General features: G+C 42.6%; 3 protein-coding genes across 8 annotated transcripts; 2 read left to right on the top strand and 1 right to left on the bottom strand.

Annotated features, from left to right (window-relative positions):
* Nucleotides 1–299: 299 nt before the first annotated feature.
* Nucleotides 300–9,872, bottom strand: sall2 (spalt-like transcription factor 2). Of its 4 annotated transcripts, none has more exons than XM_039815599.1 (4): nt 9,804–9,872; nt 7,355–7,501; nt 1,566–5,443; nt 300–1,392 (listed from the first exon to the last, which is right to left on the bottom strand). In XM_039815599.1, the coding sequence occupies exons 2-4, from the start codon at nt 7,428–7,430 to the stop codon at nt 1,090–1,092; spliced, it is 4,257 nt and encodes a 1,418-aa protein (XP_039671533.1). In that variant the 5' UTR covers nt 7,431–7,501; nt 9,804–9,872; the 3' UTR covers nt 300–1,089. The 4 variants fall into 4 exon arrangements, with proteins under 4 accessions (XP_039671533.1, XP_039671532.1, XP_039671531.1 ...); XM_039815598.1 differs by having other exon boundaries at nt 9,531–9,869; XM_039815597.1 differs by having other exon boundaries at nt 9,285–9,869.
* Nucleotides 9,873–14,841: 4,969 nt separating this feature from the next.
* On the top strand, nt 14,842–19,498 carry trim110 (tripartite motif containing 110). 2 transcript variants are annotated; one of them, XM_039815603.1, is made up of 8 exons: nt 14,842–14,957; nt 15,601–16,154; nt 16,230–16,325; nt 16,511–16,744; nt 17,337–17,359; nt 17,558–17,703; nt 18,298–18,569; nt 18,970–19,498. In XM_039815603.1, exons 2-8 carry the CDS (start codon nt 15,666–15,668, stop codon nt 19,237–19,239), a joined length of 1,530 nt encoding a protein of 509 aa, XP_039671537.1. In that variant the 5' UTR covers nt 14,842–14,957; nt 15,601–15,665; the 3' UTR covers nt 19,240–19,498. The 2 variants fall into 2 exon arrangements, with proteins under 2 accessions (XP_039671537.1, XP_039671536.1); XM_039815602.1 differs by lacking the exon at nt 14,842–14,957 and having other exon boundaries at nt 14,966–16,154.
* Nucleotides 19,499–19,737: 239 nt separating this feature from the next.
* cbln12 (cerebellin 12) lies at nt 19,738–23,045 on the top strand. 2 transcript variants are annotated; one of them, XM_039815604.1, is made up of 4 exons: nt 19,738–20,364; nt 21,464–21,786; nt 22,062–22,181; nt 22,274–23,045. In XM_039815604.1, exons 2-4 carry the CDS (start codon nt 21,505–21,507, stop codon nt 22,469–22,471), a joined length of 600 nt encoding a protein of 199 aa, XP_039671538.1. In that variant the 5' UTR covers nt 19,738–20,364; nt 21,464–21,504; the 3' UTR covers nt 22,472–23,045. The 2 variants fall into 2 exon arrangements, with proteins under 2 accessions (XP_039671538.1, XP_039671539.1); XM_039815605.1 differs by lacking the exon at nt 19,738–20,364 and adding an exon at nt 20,977–21,367.
* The last annotated feature ends 88 nt before the right edge of the window (nt 23,046–23,133 follow it).

A 23,133-nucleotide genomic window follows, 5' to 3' on the forward strand; every position in this document is an offset into this window, starting at 1 on the left:
TGTACATGGTCCTCAAACAAGACAGAGCAAGGTAATTTTTTTTTTCGAATTGCTTTTTAATATGGAGATACTGAAAGTACAGCTTACAACCAACAGACATATACTTCTGATATATATATATATAGCAACTTATAGTTTTAGTAACTGAAAAAGTGTTACAGATATTACTTTTAGACCAACCACAATCATAATATTCACAAAGCTGAAGGTCAAAGGTCACACACGACCATGTCCTTACTGGGTTCACAAACACTGCAGCTGTGCTTCTGGTTTGACAGGACAATATAGTGAAAAGTAAATCACAATGACATGAGTAGTTTATCTGAACCACAAGAAGGGAGACAAAAGACTTAATATTCCCCACAAAAACACATTCAGTTTGTTGGCCTTGTGTGATCTTGCTAAGCACAACCTTGCTTACTTAATTTCCTCATTTCTATCCGTTCCCTCTGTGACTGAAGGAAATCATTTTTTAGATATGAAACAGACCAAGGTTGCGAAGCATTTGCAAAGAAATAAAATTTTGGTTAGCTTGAGCCTCCTTTGGTGCCAGTTGGTTCAGACACGTCGAGTACCAAAATGTTTACATACAATTATTTGAAACTGTTCTTTTAGTGTACTATCCTGTGACTCAATAACTAGCTAATAATATCAAATTTGTTCAAATGTGGTTAACCTTACTGTGCCTGGTAAGTAAAAAACAACTCATAAATTATTTGACCCAGGTCCGATATGAAACATTGATACAACAGGGATACTCTTTTGTTAGAATGTGCATCAAACTATCAACAACTTCAGCCAAACAAAGGTAGTGTGACTTCTTATCAAATCTAGCAAAAACTGGACTTTGTTACTTCTTGAATATTTTCATTTTATTTATACATTAGCTGTCTCTTTTTTTAAACACAAGACCAGGCTGATTGACTCACAACTTTCACATACAAACATATTACTGTGACTATCAAACTGACAGGCTACTTGAAATGTGTTAAGGAAGCAGTACTATGCAAATGTTCTTACAGTCACCAAAAGGTAAACATTGATTGAATACACCAGAATGTTATTTAGCCAATCACGGGCCGACTCGAGTTATGACCCTTCACCAGACTCTTCCTCGGCGGCTCTTTGACCCATTGGAGATCGAATGGGTGATTTTGCAGACCGTGCTGACTCATTCTCTCCTTGGCTTCCAGCGGTTGGCTCATCAGTTGGCTCGTTACTGGTGTTGAGGAAGGCTTGATACTGGTTCCAGAAGCCTGCTGAGCTCCTGGTAGCAGGAATGTTCAAGGAAGTCATAGATGTGGAAGAAGGAAGTTGATCAGTGGAGGAACGACTACTCCGAGCTGGTGTACGTGTTGTTTTGGTTACCACACCATGGTGCTTCATGTGCCCCTGGTAACATAAAGCAATCCTTTAGCAATTTCTTACACATACATCATTTTATATTTACAGCTTTTGTTCTATACTAATGCTCCTGAAAATGCATTGTACTACAACAATTACTCTACCAACATATCTATACATCTCATCAATGTTATTTTATATGAAACAATTTTTTTCTTCACCTTCAGCCCACTGCGACTGGCATACTCTTTTCCACACTCAGCACAGCAATAGGTCTTCTTCTCAGGACGAGACATTGGAGATGGGAGGGTTGGGGCGAGGTTGATGGGGACAGAATCATCCAGTGCTTCATTTGGAGCCAATCCACTACTCTTAACATCTTCCACCCGATCTTCCCTCCCATATGAACCAAAATGAAAGCTCTGACGTGTCTCCCTTACAAAAGTGGAAGCTCTCTGCGATGAACCCCTTACTTCAGCACTAACAGTGTCAGCAGTATTTAAAGTGGACGTCATATTGGGGTCCTCATCAGGCACAGTTCCTTGGTCTTGCTTTGGTGTTGCTGGTGGAGAAGACTGATCTTTGTCTTCTTCCATGGGTTCTGGTGATTGGGGCCTTGGGGAGACTGATTCCAAGGTTGGTGTTGCAATAACATTAGGAACATCTTGACTTAGGATGGGGTCAGTGGAGGTACTGGGACAGGTGTAAGCAAAGGGGTCACCGAGGACAGGTGTGCTTTGTATATCCTCTAGGTTTGATCTGGAGCCAAGGAAGACATCGGAAGAGGTAGATGCTTCATCCTCTCCGCAGTCCACTTCCATAGCATTAGATGACAGTGTGGTTTTGGTAATAGTGGAGGAAATTGGTAAGGGGGTGGATTTAGGAAGATGGACATTGCCAGTAGCTTGTTGTTCAACTTGGTTGTCTTTGCCAACTAGGGAAGTTTTATCTGTCTGCTTGGAAGCTGGCAAGGGGGCACTGACACAAAGGACAGGTGGTTCTACACTGCCTGGTGGTGGAGTTTGTGTGGTAGGATTCATGAAGGGGTCAGGGCTTAGGTCAGAGGGGGGGATGAGGTCTGGGCTGGAGGGCCCAGACTTACTCTGATTTTTGGTGAGCTCCACTGATTTCGTACTTTCAGATAGAGGGACCGAGCCAACTGCTGAAGTTTGAAATTGTGAGCTTGGGGCTGGGCTCTTAGAGTGGCCTGCTAGAGGAGGTGTTTTACTAGAAACAGTATTTGGGTCAGCGGACTGGGATTGAGATTGTGACAAGGGTTTGGCATTAGATTCAGCTGGCATCTCATGTGCAGAATCCTCTGTGCCATCTGTGGGCAACTGTCCACCAAGGTGCATACGGATGTGGTGCTGGAGCACTAGGGCATTAGTGAACTTACGCTGGCACAGTGGGCAAGAGTTCTGGACACGTGCATTGGGTGGTCGGGCATGATGGGTGGCCAGATGTGACCGCAGGCTGCCTTTGGTAGAGAAGGATCTGCCACATATCTTACATGGAAAAGGGCGTTCTCCAAGGTGCGTAGCCTGGTGCAGACGCAGTGCTCTGGGACAGCTCAGCACCCGTAGACACACCCCACACTGATTGGTTGTCAGGTTACCAGCTGGACCAGTGATGCTTAGTGATGGTAGCAAGCCCTCCACCATGGCACTCGCTCCATTGGCACTCATGCCTAGGGCAGCAACCATCTCATGGGTAAAGTTTGAAACAGAAGTGGAAGCACGAGTCGAACATGGTGGGGACGCCATGACATAGGTGGTCGAAGTGCTGGCATTTGTGAAACGACTGTTAGCTGAACTTGCAGAGGTAGTGGCACTGCTAGATAACATCTCCAGCATGGAGGTGGAAGTAGAGGAAGAAGTCCATGGAGAAGAGGAGTGGGGAGCCTTCTCTAGCTTCTCCACCAGCCTCTGCAGCTTGGAGGTTTCAGATGTAGGAGTGGAGGTAGCCATGGAGGGAGGCAGGGAGGATGAAGTGGTGGTGGGTGGACCTGGGACTTTAGGAAACGAAGAGAAAGGGAAAGAAAGCTGAGAATAGCTGGAAGAAGCAAGTTGGTGGGAGCCTGGAGTAGAAGGTAGTGGGCTACGTAGCAAGCCCAAGGCTGGATGGTTGTAGAGGGATGAGTGTGCAGTAGGGGTAGAGGAAGAAGTTGAGACAGATGGGAAAAGGAGCTTAGGTAGATGGGCTAGCTGGGAGTAGGCAGCAGGAGAAAGCATTGGTGCGTGAGGGGGGGTGTTCTCATCAAAGTGCTGCTGCTTTGCACCCTTGAATAACCCTGTGATGTTGGAAGTTGAAGACAAGGAAGGGTTGGAGAGAAGAGAGGTAGCCAGAGAAGAGGTGGAGGTTGAAAAGGATGAGGATGAGTGGGATGAGCCAGAAGTGATAGAGGCTGCCGCTGCAACAGCAGCAGCCCTATTGAGCTGCAGGAGAGAGTGGGAAATCAAAGCCAGGTCTACACTAGGGGGCAGGGGTAGAGTAGAAGGGGCAGATCCTCCAGAGGCTCCCAGAGAGAAGCCAGTGCTGGTACCACTGACCTCCACATTATCTCCACATGCTTCATCCTCAGGCCTGCTTTTTGGCTTCTTCTGTATCATATTCATGCCACTAGTACTGCTACTACTGCTCATTGTCTGTCCCATATCTGATCCCCCAGTGGCCCCTAATGCTACTCCAAACAAAGAAGGTGGCAGGAGTGAAAGTGAGAGCTCTGGGTTTTGCTCACGATGGCGTAGGAAGTGCACCTTGAGGTTGCCTCGTGTGGTGAAGCGGCTGAGGCACACTGGACACTGGTAGGGTCGTTCCCCTGTGTGTGAGCGTAGATGTATCTGTAGGGAAGAGTCACTGCTGAACATTTTTCCACAAAAGCGGCAGGCATGTTGGAGGCGGCCAGTAGTGGTGGAGCTGGATGCAGAGGAAGAGTCTGCTCCTCCAGAGAAAGACTGCAGAGCATTTTGAGAGTTTGGGACCATAGATACTGATGTGGGGAGGGATGAGTTTAGAAAGGACAAGCCACTGTGCCCACTCACTGAAGTGGTATTTGGAGATTTCTCATGAAGATAGCGGTTGGGCAGAGCTAAAGACAAGGCCAGCGGATATGTGGAGGAAGCCATAGAGATGGCAGCAGAGGAAGAGGTGGAGGGAGCTGAGGATCGAGAACTCATCCTCAGATAACCATGAGCCCCTGCAGTCCCTCCTGTCCCTTCCATCTGGGGCTTGTGGGGCTGCAGGATTTGAGACAAGGAACTGCTTGGCTTTGTGGGTTTATTGGCTGCCTGAGAAGGTAGCAGGGAGGAGAAACATGCCAGAAGAGGAGCAACAGAGGTGGAAGTCTGAGCTGCAGTTGGCTGGGTAGTTGGGCTGGCTGCCCTTTTGCTGCCTTCTAGGCAGAGCTGAGGCAGGGGAGGGAGAAGATGTTGGGAGGGTGTGTCTATAGTATAGGAGGCTCCACCGAGGCGTAGCACCTGTCTACAGATCTCCTCTGTTATCTGCATCTGATGGATCTGCCTTTGCTGAAGCACCCGGAGCTCCTCCAGGATCAGGGCAATGCTCAGTTGGGCCCTAGACGGTGCAGCTGAGGCAGATGTCACTCCTGGGCTGGGAGTGGGAGTAACAGGACTTGGGGGGCCCTCAGGCACACGGCTGGGGCTTCCAGGGTGCGGTGGAGGACATAGGGAGGCAGAGGACGATGAGGAGGAAGAAGAGGTGGTGGTGGTGGCTGATAACCCCAACTTGGGAGAGGCCATGTGTGCGCTTCGGGAGGGGTGGATGAGGGCACTTGCAGAAGACGTAGAATTGAAACCAGACGGTTGAAGGGAAGGTGGATGTTGAGTTTGGGAAGAGAGAGAGGAGTAAGGGAAGCCAGGAGAGAGGGAGGGCTGTGGGTCTTTGAGGGGCTGGTGGGAGGGCTGGCTCAGTGAGCAGGATATTGGTGGACCGTCAATGGGTAAAGAGGGAGTCTGAGAGCCCTTGAAAGATGAACGGAGAGCGGGGGTCAACTGGGAGCTTTGAAGAGAGGACGATGAAGAGCACAAGGGAGAATCCAGGATAAATTGAAAGGAGTTTGACTTCACTGCCAAGTTGTCATCTAAGGAAATTGAAAGAAAGAAAAAATCCTAAATGTAAAAATAACAAAATTATCAAGGTTTACATAATGGTCTACAATCTTTTTTATATACAATTCAAAAACTATTTTAAGTAAAAATCCAAATTTCAGGGCACTTATAAACAACTTACAAAAACCAGCAGTAAGAAGTAAAGGATGTTATTAGGTGGCTACTTGGTGTCTAGGAATTGGAAGAATTCAGTTGACTTAACATTTTTGCTTAATTTCCTCCAGTTTTCTTTACCTCTTTGTCCTGTCTATCCTCATCACCTGCAGCCTCCCAACCATGGCACTGACACACACAAAACACACATGCACACAAAGAATACGCAAGAATATACTGCTCACCCGTAGAGTAGCCTACCTTGTTTCCAGGGCAACATGCACAAGACAATGGACTTTAACCCCCCCTCCCCAATAAAAAGAAGCCACATCCACACACTACTCTTCCATCCCTGTCCCTCTCTCTTTCTTCCTTCCTCCATTCAATCCATCTCTTTCATCTCCTTAAGAGCCCTTCCCCCAGTAGCTCAATGGGGTGCTAAGGGTTAGGTCCTGGTTGGGTACTGGACACTGTACTGGGTGCCTGATTGGCTGGCAGACTTGACCTTAAACACTCTGAGGTTGCATTCCTGATACGGTTTAGAGCCAGGCAGAGGACAGACGTGATGACTCACAAACCATTAACAAGCTAACTTAGCCCAAAGAAGAGCACAGAGTGACAGATATAAAACCACATACACAGCATACCTGTCAATGCACAATACCCAGACACAAAAGAGTGAGTACTTTGTATGCACAGGATTACTCATGCACACACCAACACATACAGAACTAACTCCTGTTTGCTCGAAATCTACAATTTTATGACACAATGTGGGCCCTACTCCTGTAACTAGAATGAACAGACTTACACAAATACACACACACACACACACACACACACACACACACACACACACACACACACACACACACACACACACACACACACACACACACACACACACACACACACACACACACACACACACACACACACACACACACACACACACACACACACACACACACACACACCTTCATGGGTATGTTCATGCTTCAGTGCCCAGCAACAAAGCTGAGGGAGGACAATAGAGTCTTATGCTATTGCAGTTAGAACACCTTATACAGTGCCTCACAAAGTTTTCTTTTCCTTGACATTCTCATGCTCATCTCTTTGCTTCTACCAAGACTGTATCTTACTTCTTGTAACACATTTTCAAATTCACTATACGTTGTTTTCACCAATTATCTTTCTGGGGATTTACTGTACATCGCCTCATTCTGGGTGGTCTGTGCCTTTGAACCTAGCCGTGATGAGGAGTGAAGACATTTGGGTTTTACAGGGCAAAGAAAGCAGCTAATGCAACCACAAATAATTAAAGACTGTCTGTAGGCCAATTATTCCAACAACCCTTCTTTTTCTTAGCGTTCAAGTAGCCTTTAACCCAATGCAAATTGAATTAATTTAGCCTTTTAATAATTCTGGTAAGAAACCATTTAGAAATGATGATTGAGATTAAATGATCACTTCAACAAAATTAACAAGTCTTAACTGCCCATAATGACATTTCTGTTCAAATTCCAAAACTGGTATTTCCCATATGAGGTTGGACAAGTCATCATAGGTCACAAGTTTATCAAAAAGTTAAAGCATCAGTTTAAGGCCTGCATTATAAAGATATAGTAGATATACCATAAAAGGATAATCTATCTATACACTATGAGCAACTGGCACAATATGTGCATGTTGAGGAAAAGTAAAATCTTTGAGGTCTAAACTTTCCATTTAATGTGATTCCAATACCACTGAATAACCAGTATTCTTTTAATGAATAGTCCATTCCTCACCATGTTTAAGTATCCGACAGGCACCGAGGGTCAGGTTCATAAGCTGCTGGGGTCGTTTCTGTTTCCGACGGGACATGCTTCTGCAGGATGGGATCGACGCAGGGGCGCATTGGCCAACACAAAACTTTTATTCTGTATCCCTGCGCACTGAAAAAAGTAGGTATCTACATTACTTAGGAGGAAAAAAAAATAGAATAACTAGAGTATCATCTTCAAAAATTTGACAATTGATGCTCCGGATTGATTAGTCTCAAAGCCTATCCATGTCAGTGGCATTTTGGTGCAGAGAAAGAAAAACAGAACTACTGTGCCAAAGAGGCATGTGTGACAGTTTTTTTTTCCTCAACAAGTCTCCCTTTTCTCAAAGCGCACCGTTGGACGGACACACGGACACACACACACACAGTTCATCCTCTACTTTACATTCAAATGGCGAGTGAACACCCCTTCTTTTGAGCCAAGAGTCCACTGCCTCTCTTTAGTAAACCCTCATGCATTGACGCTCAAGTTAATCACATAAAAGGCCTTTGCCTGAGCTTTCGATTGCTGATGTGAGCCTATAAAATCTCAACGTGTGCGTCTTAAGGAAATTGTGCGCACAGGTGGGTGCAAAAGCCAAAGCCAGCTCGGTTAAATTATTATTATTATTTTTTTTTAAACATAAAATTTATATATTTATATATATATATATATATATATATATATATATATATATATATATATATATATAAAATTTATAATATATTTATATATATATATATATATATATAATATATATATATATATATATATATATATATATATATATAGTCAGAGGCCACCTGGTCACACGTGCACATATCGAAGTCTATTCAAGGTGTGTGATATGTGTGTAGCCTAAGGTTTCACGGTGCACCGGCCGTCTCTAACAGGCTCCTCCTGTGTGAGCTCAGTAAACAGAGCGGCTGAAATGAGGTGGAATTTGCAACAATGGCGTAGAGGGAGCACAGCTGAGTGAACATCACCCTCTCAGAGCCTCTCCAACACATAAGGCCACTGACTATAGACACAATGCTCCCTTTTCACCCTCTTCTCGACTGCTTACCACGTGGAGAGAAGTAACTTAGTGAAAGAAAGACACAGCCAGAGTGAGGAGAAAAATAATTTTTCACCCGGGCCCTGTGACAACCCCCCCACCACACACACACACAGACACACACACACACACACACCTCTTCTAGGTTTCTCTGAGGCTTGGACAGAATAATAAACTGCATCCGAGCTTTGACATAAAGTCTGAATGTTACAGATCTTCACAATGTAGCAGTCAAGCAATGATTTGTGTCTGAATTATTTAAAATAGTCTTCCTTTGTTGGACACTGCAAGTTCGATTCATTTGATACGAAATGCAGTTTAACTCCGGACTATGTGATTTCTGTAATAGGCCTAAGGAGACTTTTCTATCCAAACCGAGCAGTGATTTCCGTACAATATAAAATGATCGAAAAGAAAATAGGCTAATTAGGCTATAAACATTCGCGTCATAACGTAATCGATATATTTTGTCAAAGAGAAAGAAGTGATAACTCTCATAGTTATTAAACAGTCAAAGGAGAGAATATTGTTGCTTTTTTAACCAGAACTCTATTGTGCCAACAACGCATTGGTAGCCTATTTTTCGTGCCATCTTGCCAATATGTTCGCTATCCGACGGTCGGACGTTTTAACACCAATGTTTCGAAACAAGCGCAAAATACGGCGGTGAGATGCGCGTCCCCGCTACTGTACGGCGACCTGTTGCACGCCACGCGCGCTCACACATCATAACAAGTTATGATTCATAAAATATTTTGACTTCTCGAAAAAAAATGCATTCCCGGATGTGCATTTCCCCCACAGGCCGCTCGTCGCCGACACAACCGCTTGAAATATAACACAAAAACAACTTACCATGTTTGAAACGATGATTTTTTTTGGCAGCGATATTGTGTAATATAACACGAGGGGGAAGCTCAGGAGCTTATGTTGGGTAAGATCGGCTCCGTCTCTCAGCCGGGACACTGGCGCAGCAATTCCCTATTCACTCCCAGGGATGCGCAGTCGGACAGACGCATTTTTTTTTCAATTATTTATCTCCGTCGTAAATCGCTTTTCTTTCTCTTATGACAAAGTGTTATTATGCCTGAATGTATTTACTCATAGTCCACTGGCAGGAGGAGAAGCAGGGGCGGTGAAGATAGCTGTACTCGCTACACGGGGAGGATTATTTTTCTTGGCCGTGCGTGCTGCTCTTCCTCCTTTCTTTGTAGCCTATTTGTCGGGGCCTGCTCCTGTCAGGCCTGTCTGCGCTCTCTGCGGTACTGTCTGTCTGTCTGTCTGGTTAGCTGGCTAGCTGTCTGTCTCCCTGTCTCTTATAATTAATGGCCCTCGCCGCCAGACGGTCCTCTGGGAAACAGTGACCACGGTTACCTCCACATTGGCTCTCAGTGTGCATCTCACATAGAAGTGCAGGCCCGGACACACACACATACACACACCTCTAATGCCTGGCTGTTCTCATGGTGATTTAAGATTTGTACAGGTGTGCATGATTGCCCCACTCCCCCACCCCATTGTCAAAACAAATCCTAATTCATATATTTTTTCATAGTTTGATAGAATATCATATTTAGTCTCAGTGATAACAGTAATATTTAAAAATGTTGGATCATTGGCACTGCACGTGTCATCCCTATAGATACAAGGAGTTCTTTTTACAGTCTTAAAAGATCTATTTTAGGTTTTTGACTTATAATGGAGGAAGCACACTAACAGCCAACATTACCCTGATGCGACTATTTTCAAAGATAAAGGCAGGTAGGCCTACCTCTTCGCCATCATATTTAGGTCATTTGGAAACAATATACTGAAAATATATAATGAATAAAGCCAATAATAGGTCTGAGTGGTGTTTACAGTTCCATGAATAGCTATAGCATTCCTCTTGAGTGTCTTAAAATCGGTGGGATTGTTATGGATTTCTTCGAAGCACATGGATCACTGCAAAAAAATTATATTTCTAAATCAGAAAGATAATCTTATATTTAGATTTAAAATCTAGTCTGACTTGTTTTGAGAATGGATTGGATTATCTAGTGCTGACTATGCAAGGCTGTCTGACTTACTTCAAGTAAATTTGAATTCTGGGGTTGTTTGTTGTTTAGACAACATGTCTGTTACAGGACCTCCAGCATGACTTTGACATATTTTAAGTTCTGAAGTTTCAAGACAAAAACATATTTATTTTTGTCTTTTGGCTTGCATGACGGTATATTCTCGACTTTATCTTGGGACAAAATATCTTAGAATTGTTAGCTTGAGGTCCTTTTTTTCTCAACCCGTCATGTTCCATCGATAACAATAGTGCTTCAGATGGCTTACATCCCTTTCAATATAACACAAACCTATAGTCTCAGAATAATCATGAGCCCTAACAGCCTCCTCCTCTGATGAAATTAATATAAACCAGGATACCACATATCAGGCATCTACAATGAGAACACGTGCACAGACAACATTCATGTAGACACTTTATGAAAAATGACTAACTTTGAAGAAACTCCATCATTATTGATCAAAAGTGTCAAAAGTGATATTTTTCACAATGTCTATTTGCAAAAATGCAGTGATCGTTTACAGTATTTGTTGATTCACTCAGCCTGCTGTATCTGGTGCTGAAAGGCTACGAACTGGGATGGCATATTATTATCTATACATGACAATTTAACCAAGATAATTCACCCACCTTCTCTATTGCAGTTCTGTTGAACATCATCATGTTGCTTGGACAATTTTCCAACTTTTTTGAATTACCATTATATTGATTGGACATGTCTTATCAACTCACTACCATGTCTCCTGGCACACTGTGGCTGACAGGTGCTCTGGTCTTACATCAGTAAAGCCACTAGGTGTCTCTCATAGACATAGTTGCAATTAGCTTGAGTATCTTATTATTTAAATGTGGCTCAAGTTTACCTGATCATTTTAATAATAAACCTATCTGTAAAGTGTAGACAATGCACGTTTTCTTTTTTTTTTTAAACAATCAATGTTTTAAAGAAAAAAATACAGTAAGAGCAGGTAATAAGCAAAGACACTTATATTCTTATTCACAAATAATGCCCCTCTATAAAGAGTTTCTTCAGCTCATGCTCAGAGGCATCTTTAGTTGTTCAGACAATGTGGGGGTAGGCACACTGGGGCAGACGCTAAAGGGTGTGCCCCTAAGAAACAGCATTATTATAGTGGTTTGGGTTTTCCAGCTGACTTCATTTCCCCTGCTTTGTGATATGGGCCCTGATGTAAAAATTGACACTTCTGGTTTGTAAGGTAATTCTGAAATGCAAAGTAGTTTGGCATGTCATGAGAAAAACAGATAAGTCTAAGCCACGATACAAGGGGTGTGACGAAAAATTTCTTTCTAAATGCAGTTGGCTTTTTAAACCACTTATCCAATTAATTACAAAGCCGTCTCTGTCTGGGAAGTGTCTGTTAGCTTGTCCATAAATTCCTTAAGCTTCATCAGAGGTGTTTTGCAGCATGGAAACACTTCCACTGTGTCCCTTATGTCCCTCCTAATGAAAACATAGAGTAAAGAGTCTATTAAAGGGCTAAGATAGACCAGAGCACTGGTCAAGACACTGGAAAAATCCTCTGAGGCATTGTCACCTTTGATCGAGTAGTAGAGGTTCCTGAAACCGAAGGGCAAGAACAAAACTGTGTACGACCCCAACACCAGGCCCAGAACCCCCAAAACTCTCCTCCTATTTTCCGTTTCATGTCTCATGGCTGTACTCTTGTTGAGGGCTTTCCACGTGGCTGCGAAGAGACCCACAAGAAACGGGGCAGGGAGGAGGCAGATGATGGAGAACAGCAACAAGGAGAATCTGGTGTGGATTAAGAAGGCATAATCCAAAGAAGAGTAGGCCAGTGAAAATGTCCACATGCACACTGAGATCAGGATGGATATCTTTGCACTGTTCTTAGTGAAGTACCACAGTGGACAGGCCACCATTAAATACCTCTCTGCAGAAATCAGCAACATGAAACCCAAACTGGAGGTCAGTCCCAAGCGGACAAACAGTCGTGCGATGCAGCGGGCCTTGATGGTGGGGTAGAAGGTGGCATCAAAGAACCGACTCACGATAAAGACGACCGTGATTCCGATCTGAATGAGATCTGACAGGAGCAGGTTTATGGCGAAGATCGGAGATGCTCTGTCCTTCTTGAGTAGACGCAGGAGAGCGTAGCAGGACAGGCAGACTTCAGGTAGTCCTACAAGGAATATCACCCAGTCCACCACGATACCCATGGTATTTGTGTAATAGACAGAGTCTTTACACCAGAGTGAAGCATTTTCATGTATCCCAGTCATCTGGCTGTCGTTGGACATCTGTATCTGTATCAACCTTGATGCTTTCAGCTCTGCAGTTTTTTACAATGAAGTCATATTTTTGTTGTTGCTGTTTTCCATTTATTGTGTGGTGAGAGAGCATGACTACCTTTAGCAGAGAGCCTGATAAAGTTGTGCTCATCGGATAAATTATACTGGGTGTAACTTCCTGCAAACATTCTTAAACAAAAACAAACTGACCTGTACGTAAATGAAAGACACAGATAAAATGTTTTGCATCCAAGTTAAATATTGGTATCTTTTATATTTGTTTAAGTTTTCCAACACCAGCTGTGAACTTAAAAAAACAACAACTATCAAGATCAATGTATCAGAAGAGGGTGAATTATTTCCTGCTCGAGCAGTGAAGTTAGTTACTGTCTTTCAGCAAAGCAGTTATAATTTTTTTTTAGTAGCCTTTCATCCACCTCTTTCATTGGAAAGGAATTATGTAAACCAGTTTCTCTCTGGGAGATACGAATGTGGGGATCACACTTATCCCATGGTGGTAATATACAAAACAATGCAAAACAGATCATGTAGAAAGACAGAGCAGCACTTTTGAAAGCACCACTTTGTTTTTGCCCCCATAGTCATGATTACACATTATATATAGTATATACATGAACAATTAATATAACCATATACATGCTTCCACACACAAATGCATTAAAGCAAGGCTATGTAACACCAGCCACTTTCTGGTAAAATTCAAGTGTAACTTTTCATAGCATGTGGAGTCAGCAAAGTGACTAAGTAGGCTAATGTCAGTAAAGCAGCTTTATCTTAGCTAACATTAGCTACGGTATGATACTGGTCATACCAGACCAAGTAAGGCTGCAGCAGCAAAGTGTATTACCAGCACATTTAAAGCTAACTAATTAACATGTTACATATTGTTTGTTTCACCCGTACAGATACCAAACTGCCGCGGGTTCGACTCCGACCTGCTGCCCTTTGCTGCATGTCATTCCCCCTCTTTCTCCCCTTTCATGTCTTCATCTGTACTGTGGAAATAAAGGTATAAAATGCCCCAAAAAATTATATATAAAAAAAAAAGAAAAGGTGTGGTTTTACCGCGAGATTGTTTCTACCTGCTTCCAATCTTTATGCTAAGCTAAGCTAAACTAAGTGAAGCAAAGCGGCTGCTTCATATTTAACAGACAGACACGAGAGTGGTATCCACCTTCTCAGCTAACTCTAGGCAAGAAAGAAAATAAGCTTCCCAAAATGTTAAACTCTTCCTTTAAACTGAAGAAGATTACCCTTATTTGTCCAGAGAAAACGTCAGATCATCACCAAAGTTGCTACAATTCATCCTGAGGGGGACATGAATATGTGCACACAGTTAATGACAATCCATCCAAAAGTTGTTGAAACATTTCACTTAAAAATACAAAAGTCAACCTCATGGGGGCGCTAGAGGAAAATGTGAAGGATCTCCAAAGTCATTAGGATACATAATATGTACAAGTGTGTGTACATGCAGATGATACATGTACAGTGAATTCTTTCCCCCCATTTCTCTACATGCAGTGGATGCCCTGAGCGTCCTTGTATAACTTGTTGCTTTGTAGCATTTGATAATTTATCCTGACGGAATCAGCCTGAAGTTGTTTTTGTGGTTTTTTAAGGGCTATAGAAAAAACTGTCCTCTGAGGTATATGAAATACACCTCTTTTGATCTTTTAAAATTGATGACTTGGAAATGTACAATCAGTTAAATCCTCAATGAAGTGAAAGTAAACCAGTGCTTGTGTGTGCAGCTGCAATTATAGAATGTACGTGCCCAAAAACCAAAGTCAGGAAAACATGTGATATGTACCACAGACAGAGGGAAAGAGTTTTTTTTTTTTTTTTCCACTTACAATGCCATATAAAGTGTGCAAAGTAGGACCACTGTTATAAAGATGAACTCAAAAAGGTTTCACACCACAATATAAAAACACAACATGCAGATGTCAGGGTGGTTTAAAAGGTGGACTAACAGTACTAAAAATAAATAAGACAAATCTTCTGATAACTGTTTACTTCTAAGTTACCTAATAATTTCCCCCGCACCCCCCTCCTACTCAGGCTCATGTGACTTCTCTGGGTCCAGTGCCACTAGGGGGAGGTGAATCTGTTAGGATTAGCCTCCACATACACTCATCGATGGCCACAGTCTGCAAACACCAGGTCACCAACAGGTAAGAAACTCTACTTTTGTTATTGACATTTATTTAAATGTATCCTTAAATTCAGTTGAGATGAACATATGTGAGTTGGTGGTTAAACATGTAAACGCAGAGCACATGTAGAGAGTAAATCAGGCTAACAAGCTGTCAAGGATGATCTCCTGATCCCCTTTGGGCCTGACTGAGTCGAGTTAACGCTCATCTAAGGTCAGTGTTGCAACCCTTTACCCTTACTCTGATAACCAGCAAGTCACTCTTTTTTTTTTTTTTTTTTATGTATTGATCACCTACTTCCTTCCAAAAGGTCATGAGGTGTTATTTTTGTCCAACGCACATTTTCCCAGTAATAGTGGTTAAGTATTCTATTCATAGAGCACGGTAGGCAAAAGCCCAGTAGACAGGATTACTGGTGCACAGTTGGAATGAAACAAGGACTTCCCACTTGCCACCAGCTCAATACACGCTGTGTCTTATTAACCGTCGCTGCATTCTTACATGTAACAGCAGAATGTGACTTGTGCAAATGTCTTTCATTTGGTGTTGCACAGGCCCACAACATGATGTCTGATTACCTTTTCTCAGCATGTACAATTACTGACTGCAATCCAAATCATCAATGTGATTTTGATTTCTCTCTTGTGTATTCACTGTTTAGTTAGTAGCATTGTGTGACACACACACACACACACACACACATCCGGGACCCTTCATCTGCTCACTATGTCGTCCCTGGAGGAAGAGCTGACCTGCTCTGTGTGCCGAGACTTCTTCAGCCAGGCCCACCCCCTGCCCTGTGGTCACAGCTTCTGTTCCGCCTGCATCCGCGAGGCTTGGAGTGTCCAGGCTGAGGGCAAAAGTCGCTTCACCTGCCCCCAGTGTCAGGAGGAGCACGGTGAAGTGCTGTGTGACTGCTGCCCTCCCAAGGCAGTAGAGGGACAGCCACTGTTGGCTGTCAAGACCTGCCTGAAGTGTGAAGTGTCACTGTGTGCCGAACACCTCCAACCCCATTTGGAGAGACCGGCGTTTAGCACCCACCTGTTGGTGGATCCGCTGGGGGACCTTTCCCAGCGAAGGTGCCCGACACACACAGAGATATTGCGCTACTATTGTGCCGATGAGAGGGTGTATGTGTGTAGTGACTGTCTGCTGGACGGAGGCCATGCTCAGCACAAAGTGAAGGCACTGAGACAAGTGGAAGAGGATCTGAAGGTCAGCTGGAAGACCATATGTGTTTGTTTTTTTGTTTATGAATGTGTGTCTGCTCATCTATGTGTGATTCCACAGGTCATTCTCCAGGTCCTGCTCAGCAAAGCAGAGGAGAAGCTGAAAGATGGAGTGCAAATCCTCAAAGAGCATGAGGGCATTGATTCAACCATGGCTGTGAGTAAAAAATCTTTAAGGAAAACACAACATAATGGCTCTTTCAGTAGATGTTCTGTACACCCTGTACTGCTCAAGTTATGACCCAAATGGTACACTGACCGTGTTGAAGTGTTTTTAAATGGATCAGATGTTTTGTTTATGTCTCAATCACTGATCCGGCCACCAATCTCTCATGACTTCAGGACTCTCTGAAGAAGGATCACACCCAGGTGGAGCGGCTGGGTTTAGACCTGCAGGTCCAGGTGAAAAGGCTGGTAGACGCTCTGAGGGAGATCACCAAGAAGGAGAAACAGCAGGTCATAAAGCGTGTGCATGAAGACTGCTCCAGGGTGAGAAGCGACATGTGCCAGGCGCTGAGCATACAGCGCTACCTGGCCTCACTGCTGGCAGAGACGGACCCCTTCCTGCTCATCTGGGTAAGACTTGGTGCTAAACAGACATGCTGCTCTATATTGACGGATTTGTTGAGAGCTAGGTAGCTAGGTCGTAAAAAGAAGTACATGATCCTGATCATACCTGGAATTGTATATTATAAGTAGGGTAGCCACTGTGAATAATATGATACAGTGCTCTCAGTTGTGGAAATGAACCGTTGATACAATTGATAACAACATACCTTCTGGTGTGCTAAGCAGAATATCTCAATAACCCAGCTCGACTTGCCATTGTTGTAGCACAAAGCCAATTCATCTTTTCTTTTTTTAAAAGAGGCAAATAGTTTAGTTTTTAACTCAACAGAAGATGCTGTCCTCAAACAGTTTTAAGTTATAGTACTTTAAGAGTCTAAGCAGAGCCATTTACTGCAAATATTTGTATTAAATGTTGTGTAAGGAAAATATGGTATCCAGGGCCACAGATGTGGTTAGTTTGACTAAGGGTTCAACTTTGTGTTTGTTTGCTTTCTTCTCAGCTGGGCTGGATACACAGAGACATTTGTAGTTCTTTCTGTAAATTAATCATTTTTATGTCTTGTTTTTCTCGGGCTGTCCTTGACTATTCTTTCCTCAGGCCTTTCAATCAGATGACACAAAGTAAGTCAGCTTCACTAGGCGCGTTGATGTGTGTGTAGGTAGACAGTCTTTGTATGTGGAAGATGGAAATGACCATGAGACATAAAGGGACGACAAAATGAACGGTTGAAAGCAATTATTTCACTACACAAGCCTTTAGTCTGTATGTGCTCCAGCTTCAAGGTTTTCCTCCTGCAATGTTTGTTGCGTTCTTTCTAGGTTACTAGCTGACCTGAACAACCCACTTTTTATCCCTGATGCCGTCAGTCTGGACAGGAAACACATCTTGGAGGACATCGAGAGCAAGTATCGAGAGTTTATCACCGGCACCCTCCGCTGCCTCAGTGAACTCAAGAGGGAGCTCTGTGAGTGGCATGGACTGGTTTGATAATATTTTTGGAAATACGCTTTTTCCGCTTTCTTGCCGAGAGTCTGATGAGGAAAATTAATACCATTCTCATGTTTGTTCATTAAATATGAAGCTATAGCCAGCAGGTGGTTGTCTTAGTTTAGCTTATCTTATCTTATTTTAGATTAGCATTAAGATAGGGCTGGGCAATATATCGATATCATATCGGTATCGATATATGAGGCTAGATATCGTCTTTTGGAAATCGTAAAATCGCAATATGACAGGTAGTGTTGTCTTTTCCTGGTTTTAAACGCTGCATTACAATAAAGTCATGTCATTGTCTCAATTTACCAAACTTACTAGCTGTTTTATTTGCCTTTATGCACTTAATCATATTATCCACATTACTGATGATTGTTTATCACAAATCTCATTGAGTAAATATTTTTGTAAAAGCACCAATAGTCAACCCTACAATATCGTGATATTTGATTTTCTCCATATTGCCCAGCTCTACATCAAGACTGGAAACAAGGAAACAGCTAGCCTGGCTCTAATTATTATTTTTTTTTTAACTTTTACTTTATTTTATTCCCCTCTGAAACAGTATCCAGTCCTTTGACTCTGGACACTAACACAGCCCATCCTCTGTTGAGCATCTCTGATGATCTTCGCTCAGTGACACGGGTTAAAAACCGCCTGCCCTGCGCTGCTCACCCCGAACGTTTCGACCACTGGCCGCAGGTCCTCACCACCCAGGCCTTCACCTCTGGGACTCACTTCTGGGAGCTGGAGGCTGAGGGATTCTGGGATATTGGCATCTGCTATAGAAGTATTGGACGGAAGGGGAAAGATGGCAATGCCTTTGGGAACAACAAGGTATACTGTAAATGCCTTACAGTATGCATTATGTAAATGCATTATTATTTTTATTATTGATCAATTTATCGTAGGGTCTATAACATATTAGAAAAAAGTTGAAAAGAATTCCAATTTCCCAGAGTGCAATTTAGATTGCTTGTTTTGTCTAACCAACAGTCCCACCCTCAAAGATAATGTGGTTTACTATCGTAGACATCAGAGAAAGGCAGAACATTTTTACTTTTGAGAAGCAATAACTGTTGAATTTTTTTCATTTCGCTTAAAAAAAGACTTTTCTTTATTACTAATTATCGAAATTGTTGGCAATTCATTTTCTGCCAATAGACAAATCCATTGTTAAGTTTCAACCAAAAGGAAAACAGATCCCTTGATTAAAATGCCTTTCTTACATGTCCAGGTATCATGGAGCTTGACACAACAGCATGACAGGAAGCTGGCTGCCTGGCACAACCGCAGGAAGACCCGCCTCACGTACCAAATGACCGGCAACCGAGTTGCCGTTGCCGTGGACTACGGCGCAGGCACCGTCACCTACTCCGAGGTGGGACCATCAAACAACCTGACCCACCTCTACACTTTCTCCACCTCGTTCACTCAGCCGGTGTGCTTGGGCTTTGGACTCTACAAAGCTGAGCTCAACAGCCGCATCTCTATCGTCAAACTCTGAGGTGGAGAAAAGGGGAAGAAGGAAAAAGTAATGCTGACAGACAACAGGCTGGTTTAACTTAGACAAAGTCAAGACAAAGTGGTGTTAATTTATTTCCCCACTTCTGGAGCCTTCTCTGATGTTTCTCTCCTCTCAGATCTCAGCCCGAGCTCATCTTCTTCCTCAAAAAGACAATAAACCATATCCCTAAAACTGTGATCAGGTGATATTGACATGGAAATATCAGATATATTTGAAAATAAAGCATTCAATGAGTGAATATGAGTGGATCTTAGTTGGACAGCAAATGAAGGGGCTCCTTTGAAAAAGGACAAAATATAGGTGTTATGTGTTGTTCATTCCATAGTGATCCAAACTGCAAATGCCTGGTGATTTAAAGATATTACAATTGTGTTAAAGAAGGTTGTAAATGTTGTTAACTTTTGATTTCAGAAATGATTTGCCAGATGTTTTAAAGCATCTCCGATAAGCTACCTCAGTTTTACTGAAAGCTACATTTTGTAAATACAAAATGATGTCTATATTTCATCAGGCTGGTTTATTTGTTCATATACTAAAAAGAAAAGAAAAAAACACTAAACCAATATCCTCACAGAGAAATTGATGCTATATCCTGTTAATCCAGTCTGATATCTGATGTCTTATAAAATAAGCTACCTATCTACATAAAGCATTTCCTATGAAGGTGCACAGACATGTGATCCTTTTGAACTCAGCTTGAAGACACAAGAAGCAATAACCAATTTGATTGGATTTAAAAGGAAAAAAGGAAAACAACTGACACTCACGTGCTAACGTTACTCTTTGAAGCAGCTCAGATGCCCAATTATTTTCCTATTTTCTTTATTTCACTGTAAAGGTGAGTGGGCGGATGTACTGTAACATAAAGGGTGAGAAAGAAGCAGAAGGAAAGGGGGGTGGCTGGGAGAGAGAAAGAGAAAACGGGGAAAGACAGAGAGAAAGATCAGAGCATACTCTGGCTTGGTTACGATCAGACTGACTGCCGTGCTGTGAAATAATGTGATAGGCGAGCAAGACAACGAGGATTTTTGACCATATAACACTACTCCAGCCAGGGGGGGAACCTGATATATGTGGAATACAAGATTGTTCAGAAGGAAACAGGTGATCATTTTTTTTTTTTTTATTCACTTAAAATCCTAGGATTGCACTGCACAGCGAAAAGTAGACTGGTAATTTTAGAACACTTGTTTTAAGGTGAATAGTTGATGCCTTTGCAATAATTAGAATCATTCTCCAACCACAAAGCAGATGTATTTGTGTGCGATGAAATATGTTTCAATAAAGCTAAACAGACTGATTTTTTTACACACGCTGTTGCTCATCTTGGGCAGACATAAATGACTTAAAATGCACAGTTTAAACTTAATGGCATCACATGAGGTCAATTTTTTTTTTATATGAGTTAAATAACAGAAAGGTTGTTGAACGTGGAGAGAACCTAAAAGAAAGATGATAATAAGTGACTTTTTTTTTTTTTACGGATATTTGAGTGTGAAACAAAAGCACAAGTGAGAGAAAGAGTGTGTGTGTCGTGTGAGGGAATTCGTGTTGAGCGGCGTTGGGAGGGAGGGGGGATACGTGTAAAAGACAGATGGTCACTCAGTGGAGTTGTTCCCCCACACCCTCTCTCTTTCTCGCTCCCTTCTGGGTCCTACATCCTTTCCCTGTCACCTCTCCAGAATCTTACCTCATCTGTTTTTTTCCTCACCTCTCATCAGCATCTTTTATCACCCCATCTTTCCTTCCATCTCCATCAGTTAAAGACTGATCTTCGCTCACTTTGCTGCACCTTGTCTTCGCAAACCCTTTCTTCCCTTTCCTAGCTACTTCTCGTTGGCATTCTTATCAGGTTTTTTTGCTGATGAAATCAACTTGAAAATACCAAGAGATTTTTTTGTGATTGTCATTCTGGCCCCTGCTGACACGGCACGTAGGACCCTGAAGAGATTTTGGATTTATGAGGGCAAACAAGAAAAACTAGAAAGACAGACAGAAAGGGAATGATTGACAGCTATGGCCAATGAAGAATTCTAAGTATTTTCTGAATATTATTTGGTTCTGAGACCCATCTGCTGGTGCTATTGTTGCCTGGGTGAATATTAATGTACGTCAGCTGGTACCAGCCAAAACTACATAGAAGTTACAGTTTGGAACATTTTCACAATTTGTTTCACCATAGCATGTTTGTTTTCATTTCAAGTTGTCCAAAGAGATATTCGACTAAACATCCCAGGTTCAGTCATGCACCCCAGGTCAGTCACCTTCGACATCCCCATACTGTTGGGTGTGCTCCTGTTGTGGGGGCCTATGGAGTCTAGGAGCCAGAATGACACAGAGCCCATCATCCTCGAGGGGAAATGCTTGGTCGTGTGTGACTCCACTCCTTCATCCGAGCCCGCCGGTAACGCCCTGGGCATGTCGGTCCGCTCTGGCTCCGGACGGGTGGCCTTCTCCGCCAGCCGCCAGACCAACCACGAGCCCACGGACATGAGCAACCGCACCATGATCATCTACTTTGATAATGTGAGTATGTAATTGCTTCTTGTGTCTTTAAGTTACAGGAAGACATTTGGCAGTTTAAATTAGGGATACACCGATCCAATACTGATATTGAATATATCGGAATGACACTGACAAATAGCTGGATCGGGTATCGATGAGAATGGGCCCGATTTATTCAATTCAATTCTATGTTTATATACTATATACATTATATACTAGAATTTGAGTAAATTTAAGCAAGAATGACCCAAGAGCATGCCTTCCTCCTTTTTCTCCCTCCGTTGCTGTTGCATCAGATTTTGGTGAACGTGGGCACTCATTTTGACCAAGAGAGTAGTGTCTTCCTTGCACCGAGAAGAGGTGTGTACAGTTTCAACTTCCATGTTGTAAAGGCCTACAATAGACAAACTATTCAGGTACGATACCTCAACTACAGTACAACACTTAAAGTTGTTATTACAATGTAGCGACATGCCCTATATAATCAGCTTAATTTGCTCTCTCTTAGGTCAGCTTGATGTTGAATGGCTGGGCAATGATTTCAGCTTTCGCCGGGGACCAGGATGTGACCAGAGAAGCTGCCACTAACGCCGGCCTGGTGATTATGGAGAAGGGGGACAAGGCCTACCTCAGACTGGAGAGAGGCAACCTGATGGGAGGCTGGAAGTACTCCACCTTCTCTGGGTTCCTGGTCTTCCCTCTGTAAGCAGGGTGGTTTAGGTTTTGGAAGGGTGATCAATTAGACTGAGCAGTAGTGATAATGAGGAAATGAGGTGGAGAAAAATGAAAGACGGTGGGAGAAAAGGAAGGCTTCAATCTGTAACTCTTTAAACAGTGCACGAAAGGATGTGTTTTATGCAACAACAAAAAATAAGATTGTGCAATTTAGATGACTGTAACTTGAGACCAAAAGAAGAGGAGGAGAAAATACATTCAGTAAACATGAGCAAACCTGTGGATTTAATTTGCTCTGTTTCTGTGAATGAATATTTCTTGGGTTTGTATAAGAGGTATTTTAATTGTGACAATATTATGAAGTAGCCATGTGCAATGTAGGCTTCTGTGCTAAGATGTTTTTTTTTTATTCCAAGTGTTTGAAACATTGCTGTGCTCCACATGGCATCATGTCTAGATAACAAACTTGCCAAACTTGCCCTTTACTCTGCTGTGTCGTTTGACTGATGCTCCTCTATTTGCCTGTTAGTCTCCTGCAACAAATGTTTATTTACACATACATTTCTATTAAGGAGAAAATATTGAAATAAAATGATATAAAGTTGGCTCAGTATATTGCTTTTATGCATGCATTGTCAACATTTTCTTTCCACAAACATTTTGAGAGAGACAATATTTTATGAATCACTGCTA

This window comes from Perca fluviatilis, chromosome 11 (assembly GCF_010015445.1).
Source record: "Perca fluviatilis chromosome 11, GENO_Pfluv_1.0, whole genome shotgun sequence".
In the NCBI taxonomy this organism is placed as follows: domain Eukaryota; kingdom Metazoa; phylum Chordata; class Actinopteri; order Perciformes; family Percidae; genus Perca; species Perca fluviatilis.

Bases quoted from the DNA above. Each gene is read 5' to 3' on its own strand.
- trim110 (XM_039815603.1), top strand. From the start codon at position 15,666: ATGTCGTCCCTGGAGGAAGAGCTGACCTGCTCTGTGTGCCGAGACTTC. The intron at 16,155-16,229 runs GTCAGCTGGAAG...GTGATTCCACAG, and splicing joins AAGTGGAAGAGGATCTGAAG to GTCATTCTCCAGGTCCTGCT. The intron at 18,570-18,969 runs GTATACTGTAAA...TTACATGTCCAG, and splicing joins ATGCCTTTGGGAACAACAAG to GTATCATGGAGCTTGACACA.
- cbln12 (XM_039815604.1), top strand. From the start codon at position 21,505: ATGCACCCCAGGTCAGTCACCTTCGACATCCCCATACTGTTGGGTGTG. The intron at 21,787-22,061 runs GTGAGTATGTAA...CTGTTGCATCAG, and splicing joins TGATCATCTACTTTGATAAT to ATTTTGGTGAACGTGGGCAC. The intron at 22,182-22,273 runs GTACGATACCTC...GCTCTCTCTTAG, and splicing joins ACAATAGACAAACTATTCAG to GTCAGCTTGATGTTGAATGG.
- sall2 (XM_039815599.1), bottom strand. From the start codon at position 7,430: ATGTCCCGTCGGAAACAGAAACGACCCCAGCAGCTTATGAACCTGACC. The intron at 5,444-7,354 runs GTGAGGAATGGA...CAATTTCCTTAG, and splicing joins CTGTCGGATACTTAAACATG to ATGACAACTTGGCAGTGAAG. The intron at 1,393-1,565 runs GTGAAGAAAAAA...TTATGTTACCAG, and splicing joins CCAGTCGCAGTGGGCTGAAG to GGGCACATGAAGCACCATGG.